This window comes from Oncorhynchus clarkii, chromosome 22 (assembly GCF_045791955.1).
Source record: "Oncorhynchus clarkii lewisi isolate Uvic-CL-2024 chromosome 22, UVic_Ocla_1.0, whole genome shotgun sequence".
Lineage (NCBI taxonomy): Eukaryota > Metazoa > Chordata > Actinopteri > Salmoniformes > Salmonidae > Oncorhynchus > Oncorhynchus clarkii.
In genome coordinates, this window is record NC_092168.1 from 8,766,787 (window position 1) to 8,788,076 (window position 21,290).

The 21,290-nt window shown below is 41.3% G+C and overlaps 2 protein-coding genes across 7 annotated transcripts in view; one reads left to right on the plus strand and one right to left on the minus strand.

The window, feature by feature from the left end:
- The first annotated feature begins 457 nt into the window (after positions 1 to 457).
- On the plus strand, positions 458 to 1,913 carry LOC139380412 (pro-glucagon-like). The gene is made up of 4 exons (XM_071123064.1): positions 458 to 540; positions 651 to 756; positions 888 to 1,043; positions 1,445 to 1,913. Exons 2-4 carry the CDS (start codon positions 662 to 664, stop codon positions 1,563 to 1,565), a joined length of 372 nt encoding a protein of 123 aa, XP_070979165.1. The 5' UTR covers positions 458 to 540; positions 651 to 661; the 3' UTR covers positions 1,566 to 1,913.
- Positions 1,914 to 5,893: 3,980 nt separating this feature from the next.
- Positions 5,894 to 21,290, minus strand: part of LOC139380285 (sodium-driven chloride bicarbonate exchanger-like) — a 57,728-nt gene continuing 42,331 nt past the window's right edge. For 3 of the 6 annotated variants that reach the window (XM_071122852.1, XM_071122854.1, XM_071122851.1), the window contains 11 exons: positions 20,857 to 20,962; positions 16,667 to 16,828; positions 16,126 to 16,239; positions 15,843 to 16,004; positions 15,154 to 15,405; positions 13,503 to 13,571; positions 13,118 to 13,291; positions 12,161 to 12,283; positions 9,234 to 9,301; positions 9,017 to 9,103; positions 5,900 to 7,552 (listed from right to left, as the gene is read on the minus strand). In XM_071122852.1, coding sequence (XP_070978953.1) covers positions 7,471 to 7,552; positions 9,017 to 9,103; positions 9,234 to 9,301; positions 12,161 to 12,283; positions 13,118 to 13,291; positions 13,503 to 13,571; positions 15,154 to 15,405; positions 15,843 to 16,004; positions 16,126 to 16,239; positions 16,667 to 16,828; positions 20,857 to 20,962 — 1,399 coding nt within the window. In that variant the 3' untranslated portion in view covers positions 5,900 to 7,470. Of the gene's footprint in view, positions 7,553 to 8,488; positions 9,104 to 9,233; positions 9,302 to 12,160; positions 12,284 to 13,117; positions 13,292 to 13,502; positions 13,572 to 15,153; positions 15,406 to 15,842; positions 16,005 to 16,125; positions 16,240 to 16,666; positions 16,829 to 20,856; positions 20,963 to 21,290 lie in introns of all 6 variants that reach the window. The other 3 variants (XM_071122853.1, XM_071122855.1, XR_011628433.1) reach the window with 3 other exon arrangements.

The following is a 21,290-nucleotide window of genomic DNA, read 5'->3' on the forward strand; positions in this document are numbered from 1 at the left end:
ATTGTGTTCGTTCCTTGATCACCTAAATATCTGATCAGTCTCTAAATTCCACTCAGGGATAAAATGCTGAAAGGAGGTGTTTCAATGTTTGCTTAACTCCATGTTCTTACGTTCCACAAACACTGAACCTGCAGTGCAAACCAGGTTATCTGAAAACAGATGGTAGACTGTTATATAAGTATTTGGATTTGTTGGACAGGATGAAATCATGTTTGATTTCGACACCTAAGTGACAGCTTTTACCTCTGGACAGTTCCACATTTAAACAAAGATGGACTGCAAATGTATCTAGTGCGTTGAGTCGAGTTCTGACTAATGGATTGAGAGTAACGAATGTGCTTGTGCGTCTGTGAGGAGGGTGCCACCTGAGCAGACAGTCACCCAGCTCAACTATATAAAGGCTGGCCAGACCAAGAAGGGGCCAAGAAGCAGCTCCAGGGAGCCAAAGAAAGAAAAAAACAGCAGAGATCTACCTACGCACAGCAGGCAGCCAGGCACAGACTCCCCCTTTCTCACCGACGCTCAACAGAGGGAACACAGGTGAGCAGCACCAAACCCCTACAACTCATTTTCAACCGCTGATACTTCACATCAGGAAGTTTCTCTGAATTTGTTTTTAGCAATTTCCTATTTCCACTGCTAATATCTAGGAGGTCAAAAGATGAAAGGCACCCACTCTTTCGCTGGACTTCTGCTCTTGATCATTGCTCAGAGCAGCTTGCAAATCCCGCAGGAGGACACAGAGGACAACTCCAGGTAGGAGCCTCAAACTCTGAGAAACTTTTGAACTCTGCACCAATCAGGTTTAGTCTCTCTCTTTCTCTCTCTCTCTCTCTCTCTCTCTCTCTCTCAGCATCCTGTAACTACTGACTTGTCTGTTTCTGCAGCCTATTGACAGAGGACTCTATGTTCAGCGAGCCAAGGGAGCTTTCGAACACGAAGAGACATTCAGAGGGAACATTCTCTAACGACTACAGTAAATATCTCCAGTCGAGACGAGTGCAAGACTTTGTCCAGTGGCTAATGAACTCGAAGAGAAGTGGGTGAGTGTTTCTTTATTTTTCTCCTACTGTGTGTGTCTGTTTTCCTCATTCCATTTCAAAAAGCAGTAGATCATCTTCCAATATGTTCCAGCTTAACCTGAAACTGTATGAATGCAGTACTTAAGCGATAGGATGAATGAGCTATAATGAGCTATAAACAAAGACAAAAATGGCCAAAATGTTTATGACTGTAGATATTTACTACATGTTGGTGATTTACATGGTTTTACATGGTTTTACATGGTTTTACATGGTTTTCAGTTACAGCTCAGAGAAATCTTACTATAGCAGCTTAATAATGCACAGTGAATCAATGTGTTCAACAACTGCTTATTTCTCATATATTATTATTTTTATATAGTTACTATCAACACTATAAAATCTCTCCATATTTTTTTCAGGGGTCCCATCAAACGACATGCAGAGGGTACCTACACCAGCGACATGAGCTCCTACCTGCAGGACCAGGCAGCCAAGGAATTTGTGTCCTGGCTGAAGAATGGCCGAGGCAGACGAGAATAGGGCTCCTCTACTCAGCCACAGAGTCCCAGTGTCTTATTAATCAGTCACAGAGTCCCAGTGTCTTATTAATCAGTCACAGAGTCCCAGTGTCTTATTAATCAGTCACAGAGTCCCAGTGTCTTATTAATCAGTCACAGAGTCCCAGTGTCTTATTAATCAGCCACAGAGTCCCAGTGTCTTATTAATCAGTCACAGAGTTCCAGTGTCTTATTAATCAGCCACAGAGTCCCAGTGTCTTATTAATCAGTCACAGAGTTCCAGTGTCTTACTAATCAGTCACAGAGTCCCAGTAGCTTATGTCTTATGAGCCCCCAGTCAAGAGAGAATGCAACTCATCCAGAATGACCCCCCTGTATCCTCCTTCTTCTGGTCATGCTAATAAATCCTCCGACAAGAAATTGTGTTGCCTGTCAATTGCTTTTTGTTTGTTAACATAAAATGGTGACATACTGTATTAACAAAATGCTTCACTTTCTACTTCAAGGGCAAGATTTTCAGTGTTAGGAGGGGAACAAGACCGAATGGTTAAACAATAAAAAGGTTTGATAAAAAAAACACTCTCCTTCTAAAAATAACAGGTAAAAAATGTTGGTAAAACTGGCCCAAAATCTGTAGTCTGTAGCTTGCTAATTTTGTTGGAGAAAAATGTTAATAAACCATTATTCTTGCCATACAAAATGTATTCAAATATCCAAAGATACACTCAAAAGTATGTGGACGCCCCTTCAAATTGAGTGGATTTGGCTATTTCCCGTTACTGACAGGTGTATAAAATCGAGCAAACACCCACACAATCTCAGTGCTCCGTTACTTTCAACGTGGCACCGCCATAGGATGCCACGTTTCCAGTAAGTCAGTTTCATCAACCTTCTGCCCTGCTAGTGCTGCCCCGGTAAACTGTAAGTGCTGTTATTGTGAAGTGGAAACGTCTAGGAGCAACGGCTCAGCCGTGAAGTGGTAGGCCACACAAGCTCACAGAGCGGGAACACCGTGAAATGGGTTTCTATGGACGAGCAGTCGCACACAAGCCTAAGATCACCATGCTCATTGCCAAGTGTCAGCTGGAGTGGTGGCCTGCACAAAGCCCTGGCCTCAACCCCATTGAACACCTTTGGGATGAATTAGAACGCCGACTTCGAACCAGGGCTAATCGCCCAACATCAGTGCCCGACCTCACTAATGCTCTTGTGGCTGAATGGAAGCAAGTCCGCGCAGCAATGTTCCAATATCTAGTGGAAAGCCTTCCCAGATGAGTGGAGGCTGTTATAACAGCAAAGGGCAGACCAACTCCATATAATGCCCATGATTTTGGAATGAGAGTCCACATAATTTTGGCCATGTAGTGTATCTAAACACTAACCAGAGAGATGCCTTATTTTATGAACCCATAAACACAAATACTGTGGAAATACTATATTCAGTTCAAATATAATCCTTACTTTTATAATACATGTCATTGTATTATATATAAATATAGAACCTGTGTCAATCGATGAGTAACAATTCAAGATCATGTTCGAGTAGAGAACCTGTGATCACGGAGGTGGAACCCAAATCAATCAGCCTTGAGGACAGCCATATCACCAAGGGGAAAACACACCCAGGGATTTCAATCAAGTAATGGAATGACGTGATGTGAATCAACAGCCTGGCAGGGATCAGTGATCAGGGAGCACTTCCTAGGTGTTACTGGCATGGAAATAAACTAGTCACATGTGCCAGATATATGTCATGCTTTGGGATGTGATACCTCTCTAAGCTGTCAGCTAGTGAATTGAAAACCATCTGTTGATTTAGAAAAAAAACGCCTGCCCACACAATTCTATTTATATTCCAAATCTCTAAGGGTCATACTGGGCATTTGTCGTAATAGAATTTGGGTCTCTTTTGTTGTTGAATAAAAAATTATATGTAACTCACTTCTGTGGATGAGGCTGTCATTGTTTTGTACAATATGTTCAAGTGAAGTCACAGTGTATAATCCAACGTATTACCTCCAGGCAAATTGAGGTCCTGCAATGAATGACTTCAGCAATTGTACTTCCTCTTTATCCAACCTTATGCTCAACAAGGCAGGTGTGGCTGTGAGTGAAGTGGAAGACTCAGTTCAGTTGAGGGGATTTCTGTCAAACACTTTCACCCACAGTGTAATGTGACCTGACCTTTGACCAATCACATCCAATTTTTTTCAGAGCTGATCTGATTGGTCAAAAAAACAATTAGTGAAAAAATTATTCTGAATTGGACTGCCTGTCTAAACGCTGCCCTAGTGTATAAGGTTGACTGGTCAACTTGAACTGAAAGTTGACCCTCCCTGCCTTTATTCACTGGAAATTGCATACTCCTTGGCTTTCTCCTAGATCAAAGCATACAGAGTAAATCTAAAAACTCTTACAAATTTAGAATTAGGGTTCTATTTTGGGCATTTGTTTTAGGTGTCAAGGCCACTTCAGATCACTAGTTGACTTACTCCAAATCAGACATTCCAAACAGCATGCAGTAATATTGATGGGGAAAAGAAACATGTTCAAATAAATGTATTAAGTTTGAGTTTTATACTTTCATAGTAAATGTACATACAGTTGAAGTCAGAAGTTTACATACACTTAGGTTGGAGTCATTAAAACTCGTTTTTCAACCACTCCACAAATATCTTGTTAACAAACTCTAGTTTTTCTACTTTGCGCATGACACAAGTAATTTTTCCAACAATTGTTTACTGACAGATTATTCCACTTATAATTCACTGTATCACAATTCCAGTGGGTCAGAAATATACATACACTAAGTTGACTGTGCCTTTAAACAGCTTGGAAAATTCCAGAAAATTCTGTCATGGCTTTAGAAGCTTCTGATAGGCTAATTGACATAATTTTTGTCAATTGGAGGTATACCTGTGGATGTATTTCAAGGCATACCTTCAAACTCAGTGCCTCTTTGCTTGACATCATGGGAAAATCAAAAGAAATCAGCCAAGACCTCAGAAAAAAATTGTAGACCTCTACAAGTCTGGTTAATCCTTGAGAGCAATTTCCAAATGCCTGAAGGTACCACGTTCATCTGTAAAAACAATAGCACTCAAGTATAAACACCATGGGACAATGCAGCCATCATACCACTCAGGAAGGAGATGCGTTCTGTGTACTAGAGATGAACGTACTTTGGTGCGAAAAGCGCAAATCAATCCCAGAACAACAGCAAAGGACCTTGTGAAGATGCTGGAGGAAACAGGTACAAAATTATCTACAGTATATCCACAGTAAAAAGAGTCCTATATCGACCTAACCTGAAAGGCCGCTCAGCAAGGAAGAAGCCACTGCTCTAAACCCTCCATTAAAAAGCCAGACTACAGTTTGCAACTGCACATGGGGACAAAGATTGTACTTTTTAGAGAAATGTCCTCTGGTCTGATGAAACAAAAATAGAACTCTTTGGCCATAAAGATCATCGTTATGTTTGGAGGAAAAAGGGGGACGCTTGCAAGCCGAAGAACACCATCCCAACCGTGCAGCATCATGTTGTAGGGGTGCTTTGCTACAAGAGGAACTGGTGCACTTCACAAAATAAATGGCATCATAAGGAAGTAAAATTATATGGATATATTGACGCAACATCTCAAGACATCAGTTAAAGCTTGGTCGCAAATGGGTCTTCCAAATGGACAATGACCCCAATCATACTTCCAAAGTTGTGGCAAAATGGCTTAAGAACAACAAAGTCAAGGTATTGGAGTGGCCATCACAAAGCCCTGACCTCAATCCTATAGAAAATGTGTGGGAAGAACTGTGCGAGCAATGCGTGTGCGAGCAATGAGGCCTACAAACCTGACTCAGTTACACCATCTCTGTCAGGAGGAATGGGCCAGAATTCACCCAACTTATTGTGGGAAGCTTGTGGAAGGCTACCTGAAACGTTTGACCCAAGTTAAACAATTTAAAGGCAATGCTACCAAATACTAATTGAGTGTATGTAAACTTCTGACCCACTGGGAATGTGATGAAAGAAATAAAAGCTGAAATAAATCATTCTCTCTACTATTATTCTGAAATTTCACATTCTTAAAATAAAGTGGTGATCCTAACTGACCTAAGACAGGGAATTTTTACTAGGATTAAATGTCAGGAATTGTGAAAAACTGAGTTGAAATGTATTTGGCTAAGGTGCATGTAAACTTCAGACTTCAACTGTACACAAGATACATAATAAACAGTCATACTTCAGCTCTAAAGACCAGTAACAATAGCAGAAAGTAAACGTAATATTGTTTTGCAGTGCCATGTTTCCTTACACTGCTTCACGGATTTCTGCCACAAACAAAACTGATTGAGTGACTTTTCAAACACATTTATTCAGAGCTAAGTACAATTAGTAACACGAGTAGTAGTAGCAGAGTAGAAATGTTCAACAAGAGATTTTCAAAATATTGTGCAGATACTGATCATTTAAAATGAAGCAAAAGGTGTTATAGATAAATAGGCTTAGAAAATTAGATGTGAACAAATTCGTTGTTGGTATTTTACAAAGGAAATATAGTTTAATAATCTTTATAACAATAAATATAGCTCCTATAAATGTTCCCCTTCTAGAAAAAGTGCTATTGCATTTGTTTCTATAGCCATGTATGTTGCCCTTTAGCAGACACCTTCAAGTATCAGTTAAGCTTCATATTTAGTTACTGAGTGGACAATCATTCCTGGGCACACACACTGCCCCCATGACAAACAACTCAAATAAAAAAAAGAACAAACGAGCATTAACTTTGCAGCTTGAAAATATTGATATACTGCAATAACTGCAACTATTTCAACTTTGGCAACAAATATTTATGATTTAAAATAAATGCCAGGATTATATTTTCTTCTTGAACATTGTTTCAATACTATCTATTGATATGCATAACAGTATTCTACAACGTAAGTCAGGCGTTTTACTAATCAAATGCTCAATGCAATGTTTGCTCTTTGTACAATAATAAATTGCCAACAATAAATAATATAGAAATGCTATTTTCAGCTAATCTCTTTACTGGTAGTAACACAATTGGAAAATATTCTAAACTTAAAGACTATTGCAAATAGCTAAACTCATAATGCAATACATTGGATGTTTTAACACAGATACTGTAGATTTGTATTTGCCAATGAAAGTAGCCAATTCCTGCAGTCAAACGACCTAGTGGCCCCATGGGCGAAATGTTTGTTTTTTACGCCGGGATGCAAACTTAAAAGGTAATAAAAAATGTTTAAACTCATAACCATCTGTGTGAGGTGTATACTTTTGTTTCAAAGTAGATTTGTTTAAGACGACCAAGAAACACTCCAAGTGACCGTGATTTAGCCCACTGCAGTAAAAGGTTCATCAGATGCTGTATATTTCATAAAAGTGGATTAATTAAAGTTGCATGCATACAGTACATTTTCACTTTGCCTATTTTGTAGATATATGAACTCGTCAATTGTATATACTGATGCACAGTACATAGTCTTTAACTGCAGTATTGTACACACTTTTTTAATCGATTGTTTATCTGGTTGGATAATTTAGCAATTTCAAAACAACTGTCATATTATGATATTGAAAAAAATACAAAAACATACAAAATACATTCAATAAATTAAAAAACAAACACAAGCTGAAAACAGTTTCTCAATGTGACAGATATATCCTCGACAAGTAACATTCCGTTGCTTTCACATACAGTCAAACTTACCTCTCCTATATCACGCGGGTATTACTTGACATTTAAAAACACAAAAACAAATCAAAACAAAGAAGCAGCTTCCGACACATAAACTATAAACACTAACGCTTTTGAACACACAAAGATTTACAAGACAAATGTAAAGGAATGGTAAACTGTGGCACACAATTTTGATTTGTTTTCAACACAGTGGAGGGGGAAACGTCATAGACTTGTCTCCCTTGCGAAGCAGCCCTTCTGCATATTTATCCTCTTCTTTTGTTTCCTTCCACTGTTCTTGGATAAGCTGTGGGTATCAACACTGGCTGTTAGTGCTTTCAAGTATACCATTTCAGAACGTAGCTTATAACTAACTATCAGCTGTCTGGCTCCAACAATGGAGATTCTACATTATGAATCATTTTTTTGTCCAGGATTAGACTTAATCTGTGTCCCCAAATGTATCATCAACTGATGTTTTAGTAGGGAGGGGCTTTAACGTGAACATTAACACCATATTGATGTGCTTTAGTAAATCGCATGGTAATCCCATCCCATACAGAGTTGCACTGTATGTTCAGGCAGCTGAGAAGTATAATGGGATCAGAATCTCAGACAATGTTCATGAAAGAGCAGTTTTCACAAGAGAGATGTACTAATATAATTACACTCTCCAGCTGTTGCGTAATGGGAGCCTGCAGCTAGTACGCTGTCGTGCTCCTTACCGAACTGCCCGTCACGGCCATTGGCTGAGGCATAGTAGATTGGGTAGAGGGATGACTGTCATGCTAGCAGAGCCTGATTGGCACAGCAGCATCATGTTGTCAGAGATGCACTTTCCTACATGCACTTTACATCCTTGCTTTCTCAGTCATGTCACTTTAGACTGAGCACATTCATTTGTCTCTGCCTGTAATACGCTGGGTTTATATTCCAAGCAGTGAACAGGTAACGGATTTAGCATCCATAATATTTACCTTTGCCTAACATTGGCAGTCATCAAAGAGTTTCAAAGAGCTGTGCTCTCCCAGTGTTCATGAACTCGAAAATGCATAACATGACAATTTGAAAGATGCAAAATAAGCAGCATCTAATTTCAACCTGATGGTAAATTGAGGAATAAGACATTGTATAATCCTGCCTCATATCATGCAAAGATAAACATAATTATTTTTATTCCAAAAAGTGATGGTCACCAAATGGAGTAAGGAAGCTCAAACGGGCACGGGGATCAGACTCTTACCTTTGAGGGGTTCAGCATCTTAGAGGACATAAGAGAGTTTATGACAGAGATGGAATGGGAAAATACAGTCAAGAAAAGTCATCAGTTCTAAAGTGGAGAGACAACTCCTTTCTACAGCGAATAAGTAGCATCTAGTTTCAACCGAACGGTGAATCTGCAATTTCGTTCATATACAATAGCCATGACATATCAATATCCTGAAAATTCTCTGAGCATAGAACTTGGGTCAATAAGAGGCATTTTATGAATTCAATGGTACATTGTCATCTGTTTCCAATATAATGGTTATGACACGGTATCTATTCAGTATAGGAGGTATCCTAACTTGAGATATTCTCAACAAACTCCATATTTTCACAAGGATTGATGCCATGGGGAAATGTGCAAGAAAGTTTGAGTTGCAGGCACATATCTTAAATTAAGACACATTTTTATACAAACTGACAGAAGAGAAACAAAGATACGTTTTAAATGAAAAACCCCAATGTGCTGATTTTGGGGAAACATGCTTGAGGCAAAATGCAATACCATTTTGAGTTGTCGGAGTTGACATTCCACGTGTTTCCAAAAGAGCCTTTGGACATTTCATCTGTGATGTTGAGTACGGATTCACTCCTAAAAAACAAGACATAATCATGCATTATAATACACAACAAACAGTCAACTATTTTACTACCAATGAAGCTTGAAGTCTTTTTACAGTTTAAAAAGGGAGATATAATGTCATCATAACGGCCTGACTTACTTTTGATATCCTTCTAATGGTAATTGCACTACTCCCTCTTCCTCTCCCAATATGCTTTGCTCCTCCTCCTGAAGAATATGATAATCAACAGGAAGTTGTTAAACTATAGTGATAGTACTATATATAATTAATTGGTTAAAACACATGCAGAGATAAATCATTACAATAAAAGTTACATACAGTGCCTTGCGAAAGTATTCGGCCCCTTGAACTTTGCGACCTTTTGCCACATTTCAGGCTTCAAACATAAAGATATAAAACTGTATTTTTTTGTGAAGAATCAACAACAAGTGGGACACAATCATGAAGTGGAACGACATTTATTGGATATTTCAAACTTTTTTAACAAATCAAAAACTGAAAAATTGGGCGTGCAAAATTATTCAGCCACTTTACTTTCAGTGCAGCAAACTCTCTCCAGAAGTTCAGTGAGGATCTCTGAATGATCCAATGTTGACCTAAATGACTAATGATGATAAATACAATCCACCTGTGTGTAATCAAGTCTCCGTATAAATGCACCTGCACTGTGATAGTCTCAGAGGTCCGTTAAAAGCGCAGAGAGCATCATGAAGAACAAGGAACACACCAGGCAGGTCCGAGATACTGTTGTGAAGAAGTTTAAAGCCGGATTTGGATACAAAAAGATTTCCCAAGCTTTAAACATCCCAAGGAGCACTGTGCAAGCGATAATATTGAAATGGAAGGAGTATCAGACCACTGCAAATCTACCAAGACCTGGCCGTCCATCTAAACGTTCAGCTCATACAAGGAGAAGACTGATCAGAGAGGCAGCCAAGAGGCCCATGATCACTCTGGATGAACTGCAGAGATCTACAGCTGAGGTGGGAGACTCTGTCCATAGGACAACAATCAGTCGTATATTGCACAAATCTGGCCATTATGGAAGAGTGGCAAGAAGAAAGCCATTTCTTAAAGATATCCATAAAAAGTGTAGTTTAAAGTTTGCCACAAGCCACCTGGGAGACACACCAAACATGTGGAAGAAGGTGCTCTGGTCAGATGAAACCAAAATTGAACTTTTTGGCAACAATGCAAAACATAACGTTTTGGCGTAAAAGCAACACAGCTGAACACACCATCCCCACTGTCAAACATGGTGGTGGCAGCATCATGGTTTGGGCCTGCTTTTCTTCAGCAGGGACAGGGAAGATGGTTAAAATTGATGGGAAGATGGATGGAGCCAAATACAGGACCATTCTGGAAGAAAACCTGATGGAGTCTGCAAAAGACCTGAGACTGGGACAGAGATTTGTCTTCCAACAAGACAATGATCCAAAACATAAAGCAAAATCTACAATGGAATGGTTCAAAAATAAACATATCCAGGTGTTAGAATGGCCAAGTCAAAGTCCAGACCTGAATCCAATCGAGAATCTGTGGAAAGAACTGAAAACTGCTGTTCACAAATGCTCTCCATCCAACCTCACTGAGCTCGAGCTGTTTTGCAAGGAGGAATGGGAAAAAATGTCAGTCTCTCGATGTGCAAAACTTATAGAGACATACCCCAAGCGACTTAGAGCTGTAATCACAGCAAAAGGTGGCGCTAGAAAGTATTAATTTAAGGGGGCTGAATAATTTTGCACGCCCAATTTTTCAGTTTTTGATTTGTTAAAAAAGTTTGAAATATCCAATAAATGTCGTTCCACTTCATGATTGTGTCCCACTTGTTGTTGATTCTTCACAAAAAAATCCAGTTTTATATCTTTATGTTTGAAGCCTGAAATGTGGCAAAAGGTCGCAAAGTTCAAGGGGGCCGAATACTTTCGCAAGGCACTGTATCTACAGTAAAAATGAACATTATTTTGAGTTATTGACATAGCCTTGTTCTGTTCAATGTTCTCTAAGGCCTTGCTGGCCTTATCTCGGGGTAATAAGTTGGTGGTTGAAGATATTCCTCTAGTGGTGTGGGGGCTGTGCTTTGGCAAAGTGGGTGGGGTTATATCCTGCCTGGTTGGCCCTGTCCGGGGGTATAGTCGGACGGGGCCACAGTGTCTCCCGACCCCTCCTGTCTCAGCCTCCAGTATTTATACTGCAATAGCTTATGTGTCAGGGGGTAGGGTCAGTCTGTTATATCTGGAGTATTTCTCCTGTCTTATCCGGTGTCCTGTGTGAATTTAAGTATGCTCCCTCTAATTCTCTCTCTCTCTCTTCCCTCGGAGGACCTGAGCCCTAGGACCATGCCTCAGGACTACCTGGCCTGATGACTACTTGCTGTTCCCAGTCCACCTGGTTGTGCTGCTGCTCCAGTTTTAAATGTTCTGCCTGCGGCTACAGAACCCTGACCTGTTCACCGGACGTGCTACCTTGTCCCGGACCTGCTGTTTTCGACCCTCTCGTCCTACCACACCTAACTCTAACTCTGAATGATCGGCTATGAAAAGCCACCTGACATTTACTCCTGAGTTGCTGACCTGTTACACCTTCTACAACCACTGTGATTATTATTATTTGACCCTGCTGTTCATCTATGAACATTTTAACATCTTGGCCATGTACTGTTATAATCTCCACCTGGCACAGCCAGATGAGGGTTGGCCACTCCTCATAGCCTGGTTCCTCTCTAGGTCTCTTCCTAGATTCCTGCCTTTTCTAGGGAGTTTTTCCTAGCCACCGTGCTTCTACATCTGCATTGCTTGCTGTTTGGTATTTTAGGCTGGATTTCTGTATAGCACTTTGTGACATCGACTGATGTAAAACGGGCTTTATAAATACATTTGATTTGGTACTCTAAATAACCAAATTCATGTTGTTACTTCAAAAGACTACAAGATAAAAATCACTGGCACCATTCAAACTAATGAGAGTCTGGAACTTTAAAGCCAATTATCTCAGAATCATATTTTTGCAGATAGAACCTTATAGTCTCAAACTCTAGCTTTGTTATGTAGATGCTATTTTCATACCTCTTCTTCGGCTTCCTCCAATTTCTTCTTCTTACTCTCTGGCATGAGATCATCCAGCCAGCTCATCTCTCTCTTGGTGAAGAAGCAATCCATCAGCTTCCTAATAAACACCAGAGCCAACACCTGCAAAGAACACAAACACACTTACTACTTAACTTACTATTCACGGATTGCATGTTTCGTCAAAATATAGTTTTGAACGTTCGTTTTGGACGGATGCCTAACTGAGCATTCTACTTAATGCATCTACTTAATGCATCATCAAGGAGCGCTGATGAACATTTAATCAAAAGTGCATTACGGGGGCTTGGAAATAGAATGACATTCAAAAGGGGAAAATAATTAGTAGGAAAACCTTTTGTCATCATTTTGATGTCACCAAATTTACTTTAGATGCCGTATAACATTAGCTAGCTAACTAAAATTGAGGGGGGGGCACCGGATTTTAGCTAGCTAACGTTATCATTGCTAGCTAATGACAACACTGCCATCTGTCTAAAATAATTTGACAACATGATAATGCTGGCAAAGTTGTTTCCTACAAAATATGTCTCTACTTTATCAATGTCATTCTATTTCCATGCACTATAGTGTAATTTCGACAGAACAGTAGTTATTCTCCGTCCAGAATGGCTGAGTTTATCACCATTTTAGAGGGCTGATAGATGGCTTGAGAACGTTCAAAAACAATGGCATGACGTGACCGAGTGACGGAGGTGCAACCTATGACACTCAGACAAAACCTACTAAATAATCCTTGTCCCAGCAAGAACGGCCCATAGGGCAGGAGCCTATCTCCTGTTTCTGGTGTGGACGCATTCTAATGTAAAACTTAAGTCAGTGGCTATACTGTACATCTCATAGTGGTGCTAATTGTGTTAAACTACAATGTGGCCAAATAAATCCACATGTAACCTATGACCCAGGGAGAAAGCTAGGAGAAAGGCATTTGCTAACCATCATGGGGAAGACAATGGCATAATTGGAGGTCTTGATGACCCAGAGCATGACCAGGCAGCTGAGCTGGATGATGGTGAAGAGGTGGACCTTCCTCAGGGGAACGTATCTCAGGTAGATGAAGTCTGGCTGGTGCTTGGCTGGCATTCCAAACAGCTTCAGACGGTCAAAGAACTGATGAGCAATAGAACAAAGGCTTTACATGATAACCTCAGGAGAATTCAATTCAGGCCAACTGTGTGGTGATAAGTCTGCATTTTCTCAAGATGGTATTTTTGAACTTAGCTTTAGATGTTAGCCAAGTGTTTTAGAACTTAGCCTTACAATCATATTTTGACTGAGAGTGTACTTTAACTTTATCTGAGTGTGCTTCGTGACATCTTACCTGTATCCCTCTGAGCGAAGATGCTCCCATGTACAGGAATACTCCATACAAGACAGGCATGGGAATATACTGAAGGGACGAGAGCAATCATATTATGATTCAGTTATACAAGCATCAGTAAAGACGGGAAACAGTCGAAAACGTGGCCTTGAACCACATAAAACATAATGGTATAAATTATCTGTTCACTTTGAGGCACTGCAGACTTATACTCTGGGTGCAAAATAAATACAACTTAAGCAAGACAGAGATACTTATATTGCATTCGGAAAGTATTCAGACCCATTGACTTTTTCCACATTTTAATACATTATAGACGTATTCTAAAATGTATTCATTTTGTTTTCCTCGTCAATCTACACACAATACCCTATAACGACAAAGTGAAAAGAGGTTTTTAGAAATGTTTGCAAATTATAAAAAATAAAAAACAGAAATACCTTATTTACATAAGTATTCAGACCCTTTGCTATGAGAAATGAAATTGAGCTCAGGTGCATCCTGTTTCCATTGATCATCCTTGAGATGTTTCCACAACTTGATTGGAGTCCACCTGTGGTAAATTCAATTGATTGGACATGATTTGGAAAAGCACACACCTGTCTACATAAGGTCCCACAGTTGACAGTGCATGTCAAAGCAAAAACCAAGCCATGAGGTCAAAGGAATTGTCTGTAGAGCTCAGAGACGGGATTGTGTCGAGACACAAATCTGGGGAAAGGTATCAACAAATTTCTGCAGCATTGAAGGTCCCCAAGAAAATAGTGGAACCACCAAGACTCTTCCTAGGGCTCGCACCCGGTCAATCGGGGGAGAAAGGCCTTGGTCAGGGATGTGACCAAGAACCCAATGGTCACTCTGACAGAGCTCCAGAGTTCCTCTGTGAAGATAGGAGAACCTTCCAGAAGGACAACCATCTCTGCAGCACTCCACCAATCAGGCCTTTATGGTAGAATGGCCAGACGGAAGCCACTCCTCAGTAAAAGGCACATGACAGCCCGCTTGGAGTTTGCCAAAAGGCACCTAAAGGACTCTCAGACCATGAGAAACAAGATTCTCTGGTCTGATGAAACCAAGATTGAACTCTTTTGCCTGAATGCCAAGCGTCACGTCCGGAGGAAACCTGGCACCATCCCTACGGTGAAGCATGGTGGTGTCAGCATCATGCTGTGGGTATGTTTTTTTTTTTCAGAGGGAGGGACTGGGAGACTAGTCAGGATCGAGAGAAAGCTGAACGGAGCAAAGTACAGAGAGATCCTTGATGAAAACCTTTTCAAGAGTGCTTAGGTCCTCAGACTGGGGCGAAGGTTCACCTTCCAACAGGACAACGACCCTAAGCACACAGCCAAGACAATGCAGGAGTGGCTTCAGGACATGTTTCTGAATGTCCTTGAGTGGCCCAGCCAGAGCCCGGACTTAAACCTAATCTCTGGAGAGACCTGAAAATAGCTTTGCAGCGACGCTCCCCATCCATAGATTGATGAGGGGGGAAAAGGATTTAATCAATCTTAGAATAAGTCTGTAACGTAACAACATGTGAAAACGTGTAGGAGTCTGAATACTTTCCGAATGCACTGTATATTACACTGTGATAGGAAAAGTCTTTGGACAGCCCGGAGGCTAGGGCCAAAACAATATGAGCTCAGATGACCTTGAGCACAGAGGTCATGAAGACGGAGCAGCCCATGAGCAGGAAGATCATGAGGCCGGTGAAGCGCTGCTCCCGGATGCCCAGGAATTTGGGCTGTTCCCCGGGGGCCGAGCACTCCGACTCCAGCTTCAGACTGTTGACGTGGGAGATGGAAAGCACGGTGGCAGCCACGAACCAGGGCAGCCCCATGATGGAGCACACCCCCAGCATGATGCCCACCACAAACAGATCCAGATGGTACCCACAGCCTTTCTGTGGGAATTGATAGACAATACAGCACAACTGAGAATGCACTACTCAATACTTAGGAATGGCAACACTTTCAAATGGAATGTTTCAAGAAATGATGTTTACAGAAGTGCTCCACTGTCAAAATGTTGACTACTCTGCGATGATTAAAAAAAAATACTTCTGAAGGGGGCTTCTTTAATCCATGTCAACAACCAGTACCAAACAGGTAACGGTCAGGCTATGGTATATAAAGCCTCCCAGATGATCTGAGCCTCCCCATTCCAGTAGCCTACTGCACGGTTTCCCAAACTCGGTCCTGGGGTGCACCTTTTGGTGTTTGGCCCTAGCACTACACAGCTGATTCAAATAATCAAAGCTTGATAATGAGTTTGGTTATTTGAATCAGCTGTGTGGTGCTCGGGCAAGGGCCGACTTTGGGAAGCACTGGTCTACAGTACCTTTAGTTTGTGCTCCTTCCTGTTGATGATGACCGCGGTGATCTGCTGGTCCATGAAGATGAGGATGGTGCAGAGCAGAGCAGGGATCACTGTCACTAAGGTGGTCCACCAAGGGTTGCCGCCTAACGGGCTGATCAACCAACCACGGTCATCTCTGGTCGGCTGCAAAGATTTAAGTTCTTGGTAAATATTGCATCGACATAGCATGGCGACTGTCCATAGTGTAGAGTATCTTGAGTTAAAAATGTGGAATCACATGGTAATATCTTGATATCTACCTCACCTTAAACACACTGGGGACTTTTAGTTTTGGAGACGGGACCCCTAAGACATAGTCCACCAGGACCATGGTAAAGATGGTGATGAACACAGCAAAATCACTGATGACGGCTCTCAACTGTGCAAGAGAGGGGTGCATGTCAACTGTCTGGTTTTAGCACGGGGGAAAAATCTATATTATTGTTCAACATCAAACTACTATGTCAATCACAGATTGCACAGGTAAATCAAACACAGAGCACCTTGGTTGTTGATTCAATTCTCACATGGGCCACACATTTGGCTTGAAGAAAAAACGGGGGTTCTGTGCTCAGACAACGGGAGAAAAAGTGCTGCCTTAAACCATAATAGAATCCAAAGGAAGTGGTGGAGGCAGACACGTCTCCATTAGAAACTCCGACAGTACTCAAATATGACCACTAGAGTGCTTCACTGCACCATGAAACTCAGGAGCATGACAGAAACCCTACCCTGTCTGCAGTCGACAAACACATAACAGATACAAATGAGTGGGATTACAGCAGGAACTGGGTCTGCTGCCTTACCTTGGTGGGGAAGTAACGGCTGAACTTGAACTCTTTGAGGAAAGCCGACATGAAGACAGTGGAGAAGAAGAGAACCACAGACCAGAAGAGAACATCTGGAATGTAGGGTCCATGAGGGCCACAGGCGGTGCCCACAAACTCCCCTCGCCTCTTTATGCAGTCCTGCAATAATAGGTGGTCATTCAAAACATCCTGTATTACAGGGTTGGGGTCAATTCCATTTCAAATCAGTCAATTTACACGGACAAGGGGACTGAGTGTATAGGGAATGTTGTTCCAAATGTGACTATTAAAACCTACCCAAACCAGAAACCGTGGATAGATGGCAGCATTCCCGCGAAAAACTGAAAGCGTGAACCATCGCATTTAATCATGGCAAGGTGACTGGGAATATGGTTGAATACAAACAGTGTAGTTACTCCCTCCGTTAGGCAATCAAACAGGCAAAACATCAGTACAGAGACAAAGTGGAGTCGCAATTCAATAGCTCAGACATGAGACGTATGTGGCAGGGTCTACAGACAATCACGGATTACAAAGGGAAAACCAGCCAAGTCGCGGACACCGACGTCTTACTCCCAGACAAGCTAACCACCTTCTTTGCCCGCTTTGAGGATAATACAGTGTCACCGACGCAGATCGCTCCCAAGGACTGTGGGCTCTCGTTCTCCGTGGCCGAAGTGAGAGACATTTAAGCGTGTTAACCTGGCCCAGACGGCATCCCCAGCCACGTCCTCAGGGCATGTGCAAACCAGCTGGTTGGAGTGTTTATGGACACATTCAAAAAATCACCGGGGGCCATGGCCTGTTCGTCCCGCTATCATCCAGAAGGCGAGGTCATTACAGGTGCATCAAAGCTGGGACCGAGAGAGTGAAAAACAGCTTCTATTCCAAGGCCTTTAGACTGGTAAATAACCATCACTAGCCGGCTACCACCCGACTACTCAACCCTGCACCTTAGAGGCTGCTGCCCTATATACAATTGATGTTTACAAGTTTACATACACTTAGGTTGGAATCATTAAAACTCGTTTTTCAAACACTCAACAAATTTCAAGTCGGTTAGGACATCAACTTTGTGCATGACACAAGTAATTTTTCCAACAATTGTTTACATACAGATTATTTCACTTATAATTCACTGTATCACAATTCCAGTGGGTCAGAAGTTGACGTACACTAAGTTGACTGTGCCTTTAAACAGCTTGGAAAACTCCAGAAAATTATGTCATGACTTTAGAAGCTTCTGATAGGCTAATTGACATCATTTGAGTCAATTGGAGCTGTACCTGTGGATGTATTTCAAGGCCTTCCCTCAAACTCTGTGCTTCTTTGCTTGACATCCTGGGACAATCAAAATAAATCAGCCAAGACCGAAGAAAAATAAATGTAGACCTCCACAAGTCTGGTTCATCTTTGGGAGCAATTTCCAAATGCCTGAAGGCACCATATTCATCAGTACAAACAATAGTACGCAAGTATAAACACCATGGGACCATGCAGCCATCATACCGCTCAGGAAGTAGATGAGTTCTGTCTCCTAGAGATGAACGTACTTTGCTACGAAATGTGTAAATCAATCCCAGAACAACAGCAAAGGACCTTGTGAAGATGCTGGAGGAAACAGGTACAAAAGTATCTATATCCACAGTAAAACAAGTCTTATATCGACATAACCTGAAAGACCGCTCAGCAAGGAAGAAGCCACTGCTCCAAACCCACCATTCAAAAGCCAGATTACGGTTTGCAACTGCACATGGGGACAAAGATTGTACTTTTTGGAGAAATGTCCTCTGGTCTGATGAAACAAAAATAGAACTCTTTGGCCATAAAGACCATTGTTATGTTAGGAGGAAAAGGGGGGAGGCTTGCAAGCCGAAGAACACCATCCCAACCGTGAAGCACGGGGGTGGCAGCATCATGTAGTGGGGGTACTTTGCTACAGGAGGGACTGGTGCACTTCACAAAATAGATGGCATCATGAGGAAGTAAAATTATGTGGATATATTAAAGCCACATCTCAAGACATCAGTCAGGAAGTTAAAGCTTTGTCGCAAATGGCAAAATGGCTTAAGGACAACAAAGTCAAGGTATTGGAGTGGCCATCACAATGCCCTGACCTCAATCCTATAGAAAATTTGTGCGCAGAACTGAAAAAGCGTGTGCGAGCAATGAGACCTACAAACCTGACTCAGTTACACCAGCTCTGTCAGGAGGAATGGACCAAAATTCACCCAATTTATTGTGGGAAGCTTGTGGAAGGCTACCCGAAATGTTTGACCCGATTTAAACAATTTAAAGGCAATGCTACCAAATAATAATTGAGTGTATGTAAATGTCTGACCCACTGGGAATGTAATGAAAAAAAAAAAGCTGAAATAAATCATTCTCTCTACTATTATTTTGACATTTCACATTCTTAAAATAAAGTGGTTATCCTAACTGACATAAAACATGGGAATTTTTCCTAGGATTAAATTACAGGAATTGTGAAAAACTGAGTTTAAATGTATTTGGCTAAGGTGTATGTAAACTTCCAACTTCAACTGTACATGGACATGGAATAACTGGCCACTTTAATAATGGAACCCTCGTCCCTTTAATAATGTTTTCATACTGCTTTACCCATCTCATATGTATATACTGTATTCTATTCTACTGTATTTTAGTCAATGCCACTCCGACATTCCGACAATTTCATGTTATTAAAATAACATGAAATTGATTAGAAATACAGTCTAGACATTGTTAATGTAGTAAATGACTATTGTAGCTGGAAACGGCAGATTTTTTATGGAATATCTACATAAGCGTACAGAGTCCCATTATTAAAAACCATCACTCTGTGTTCCAATGGCACGTTGTGTTAGCTAATCCAAGTTTATCATTTTAAAAGGCTTATTGATCATTAGAAAACCCTTTTGCAATTATGTTAGCACAGCTGAAAACTGTTGTTCTAATTAAAGAAGCAATAAAACTGGCCTTTAGACTTTAGAGTATCTGGAGCATCAGCATTTGTGGGTTAGATTACAGGCTCAAAATGGCCAGAAACAAATAACTTTCTTCTGAAACTCATCAGTCTATTCCATGCGAGAAATTGCCCAGAAACTGAAGATCTCATACAATGCTGTGTACTACCCCTTCACAGAACAGCACAAACGGGCTCTAACCACAATAGAAAGAGGAGTGGGAGGCCCTGGGGCACAACTGAGCAAGAGGACAAGTACATTAGAGAGTCTAGTTTGAGAAACAGATGCCTCAACTGGCAGCATCATTAAATAGCACCCGCAAATTAACACCAGTCTCAATGTCAACAGTGAAGAGGCGACTCCGGGATGCTGGCCTTCTAGGCAGTTGCAAAGAAAAAGACACATCTCAGACTGGCCAATAAAATGAAAAGATTAAGATGGGCAAAAGAACACAGACACTGGACAGAGGAACTCTGCCTAGAAGGCCAGCATCCAGGAGTCGCCTCTTCACTGTTGACGTTGAGACTGGTGTTTTGCAGGTACTATTTAATGAAGCTGCCGTAGAGGACTTGAGAGGCGTCTGTTTCTCAAACTAGACACCCTAATGTACTTGTCCTCTTGCTCAGTTGTGCACCAGGGAGCACTGTTGGAGCTAGGAACACAAGCATTTTGCTACATCCGCAATAACATCTGCTAAATATGTGTATGTGACCAATACAATTTAATTTGAATTAACTGAAATTCCAATTTAAAAAAATTCTCAGAGCATTTAAGGGAATTGGAATTGGAACATCCTACATTTAAATGGAATTGACCCCAGGGTCCTGCTGGGATAAGAGCATGCTTGTCCACAAAAAAAGTTACATTAATACTAAAAATGTGTTTTCATGATTTGTCATGGGGTAATCCAGAGTAATCCAGCCCACATGTCCTTAATCCCCTGCACTGGGCCAGCTCCATCTGAGAGAGCCTGCCACTTTGTGTGGAACAACCTAAATGTGCTCTTTTTTGGTCTCTACCATCATGCTGGGGGTGTGCTGTTTAATCAAAAATACAATACAACATTTCCTTTTGTGTGTAGAGTAAAACGTTTATCCTCAACATGTGACAAAACCTGGAAAAACCACAAGACTAACCATGGGTTCTATTTACAGTATCCATCATCTTCCTAATTTTGCTTGATCCTATCAACAAATTATGCCACACCCTCTCATACACTACCTTGACCTCAAGTGCCTCCCAATAGATCTCCGAAGCAGTAATGTTGTTCTGCTCCCAGTACCGTAGGGTGGCATTACTGGGATCCGGAGGTTCAACACATGAACACCTATGGAAACAACAGAACACTTCACCATCAAATCCCTTACCGATCACGATCATCTCAAATGCTATGCAGGACTTCTTTCAAACACAAGTTAAGATGTTGCTGTCATTCTGAACTCTAAGGGACGGTTTGCTTGACACAGATTATGCCTAGTTCTGGATTAAGATGCAGTTTAAGAGGCCAAGAAGATGATCAAGGACCTCAGCAAACCGAGACGGTCTGTTCACTCTACCTTCTAGCAGAAAGAGATGGTACAGATGCATCAAAGAGAGACTGAATAACAATAACAGCTTCTACCTTCAGGCCATGCCTAGCCACCTGGGAATCTGCC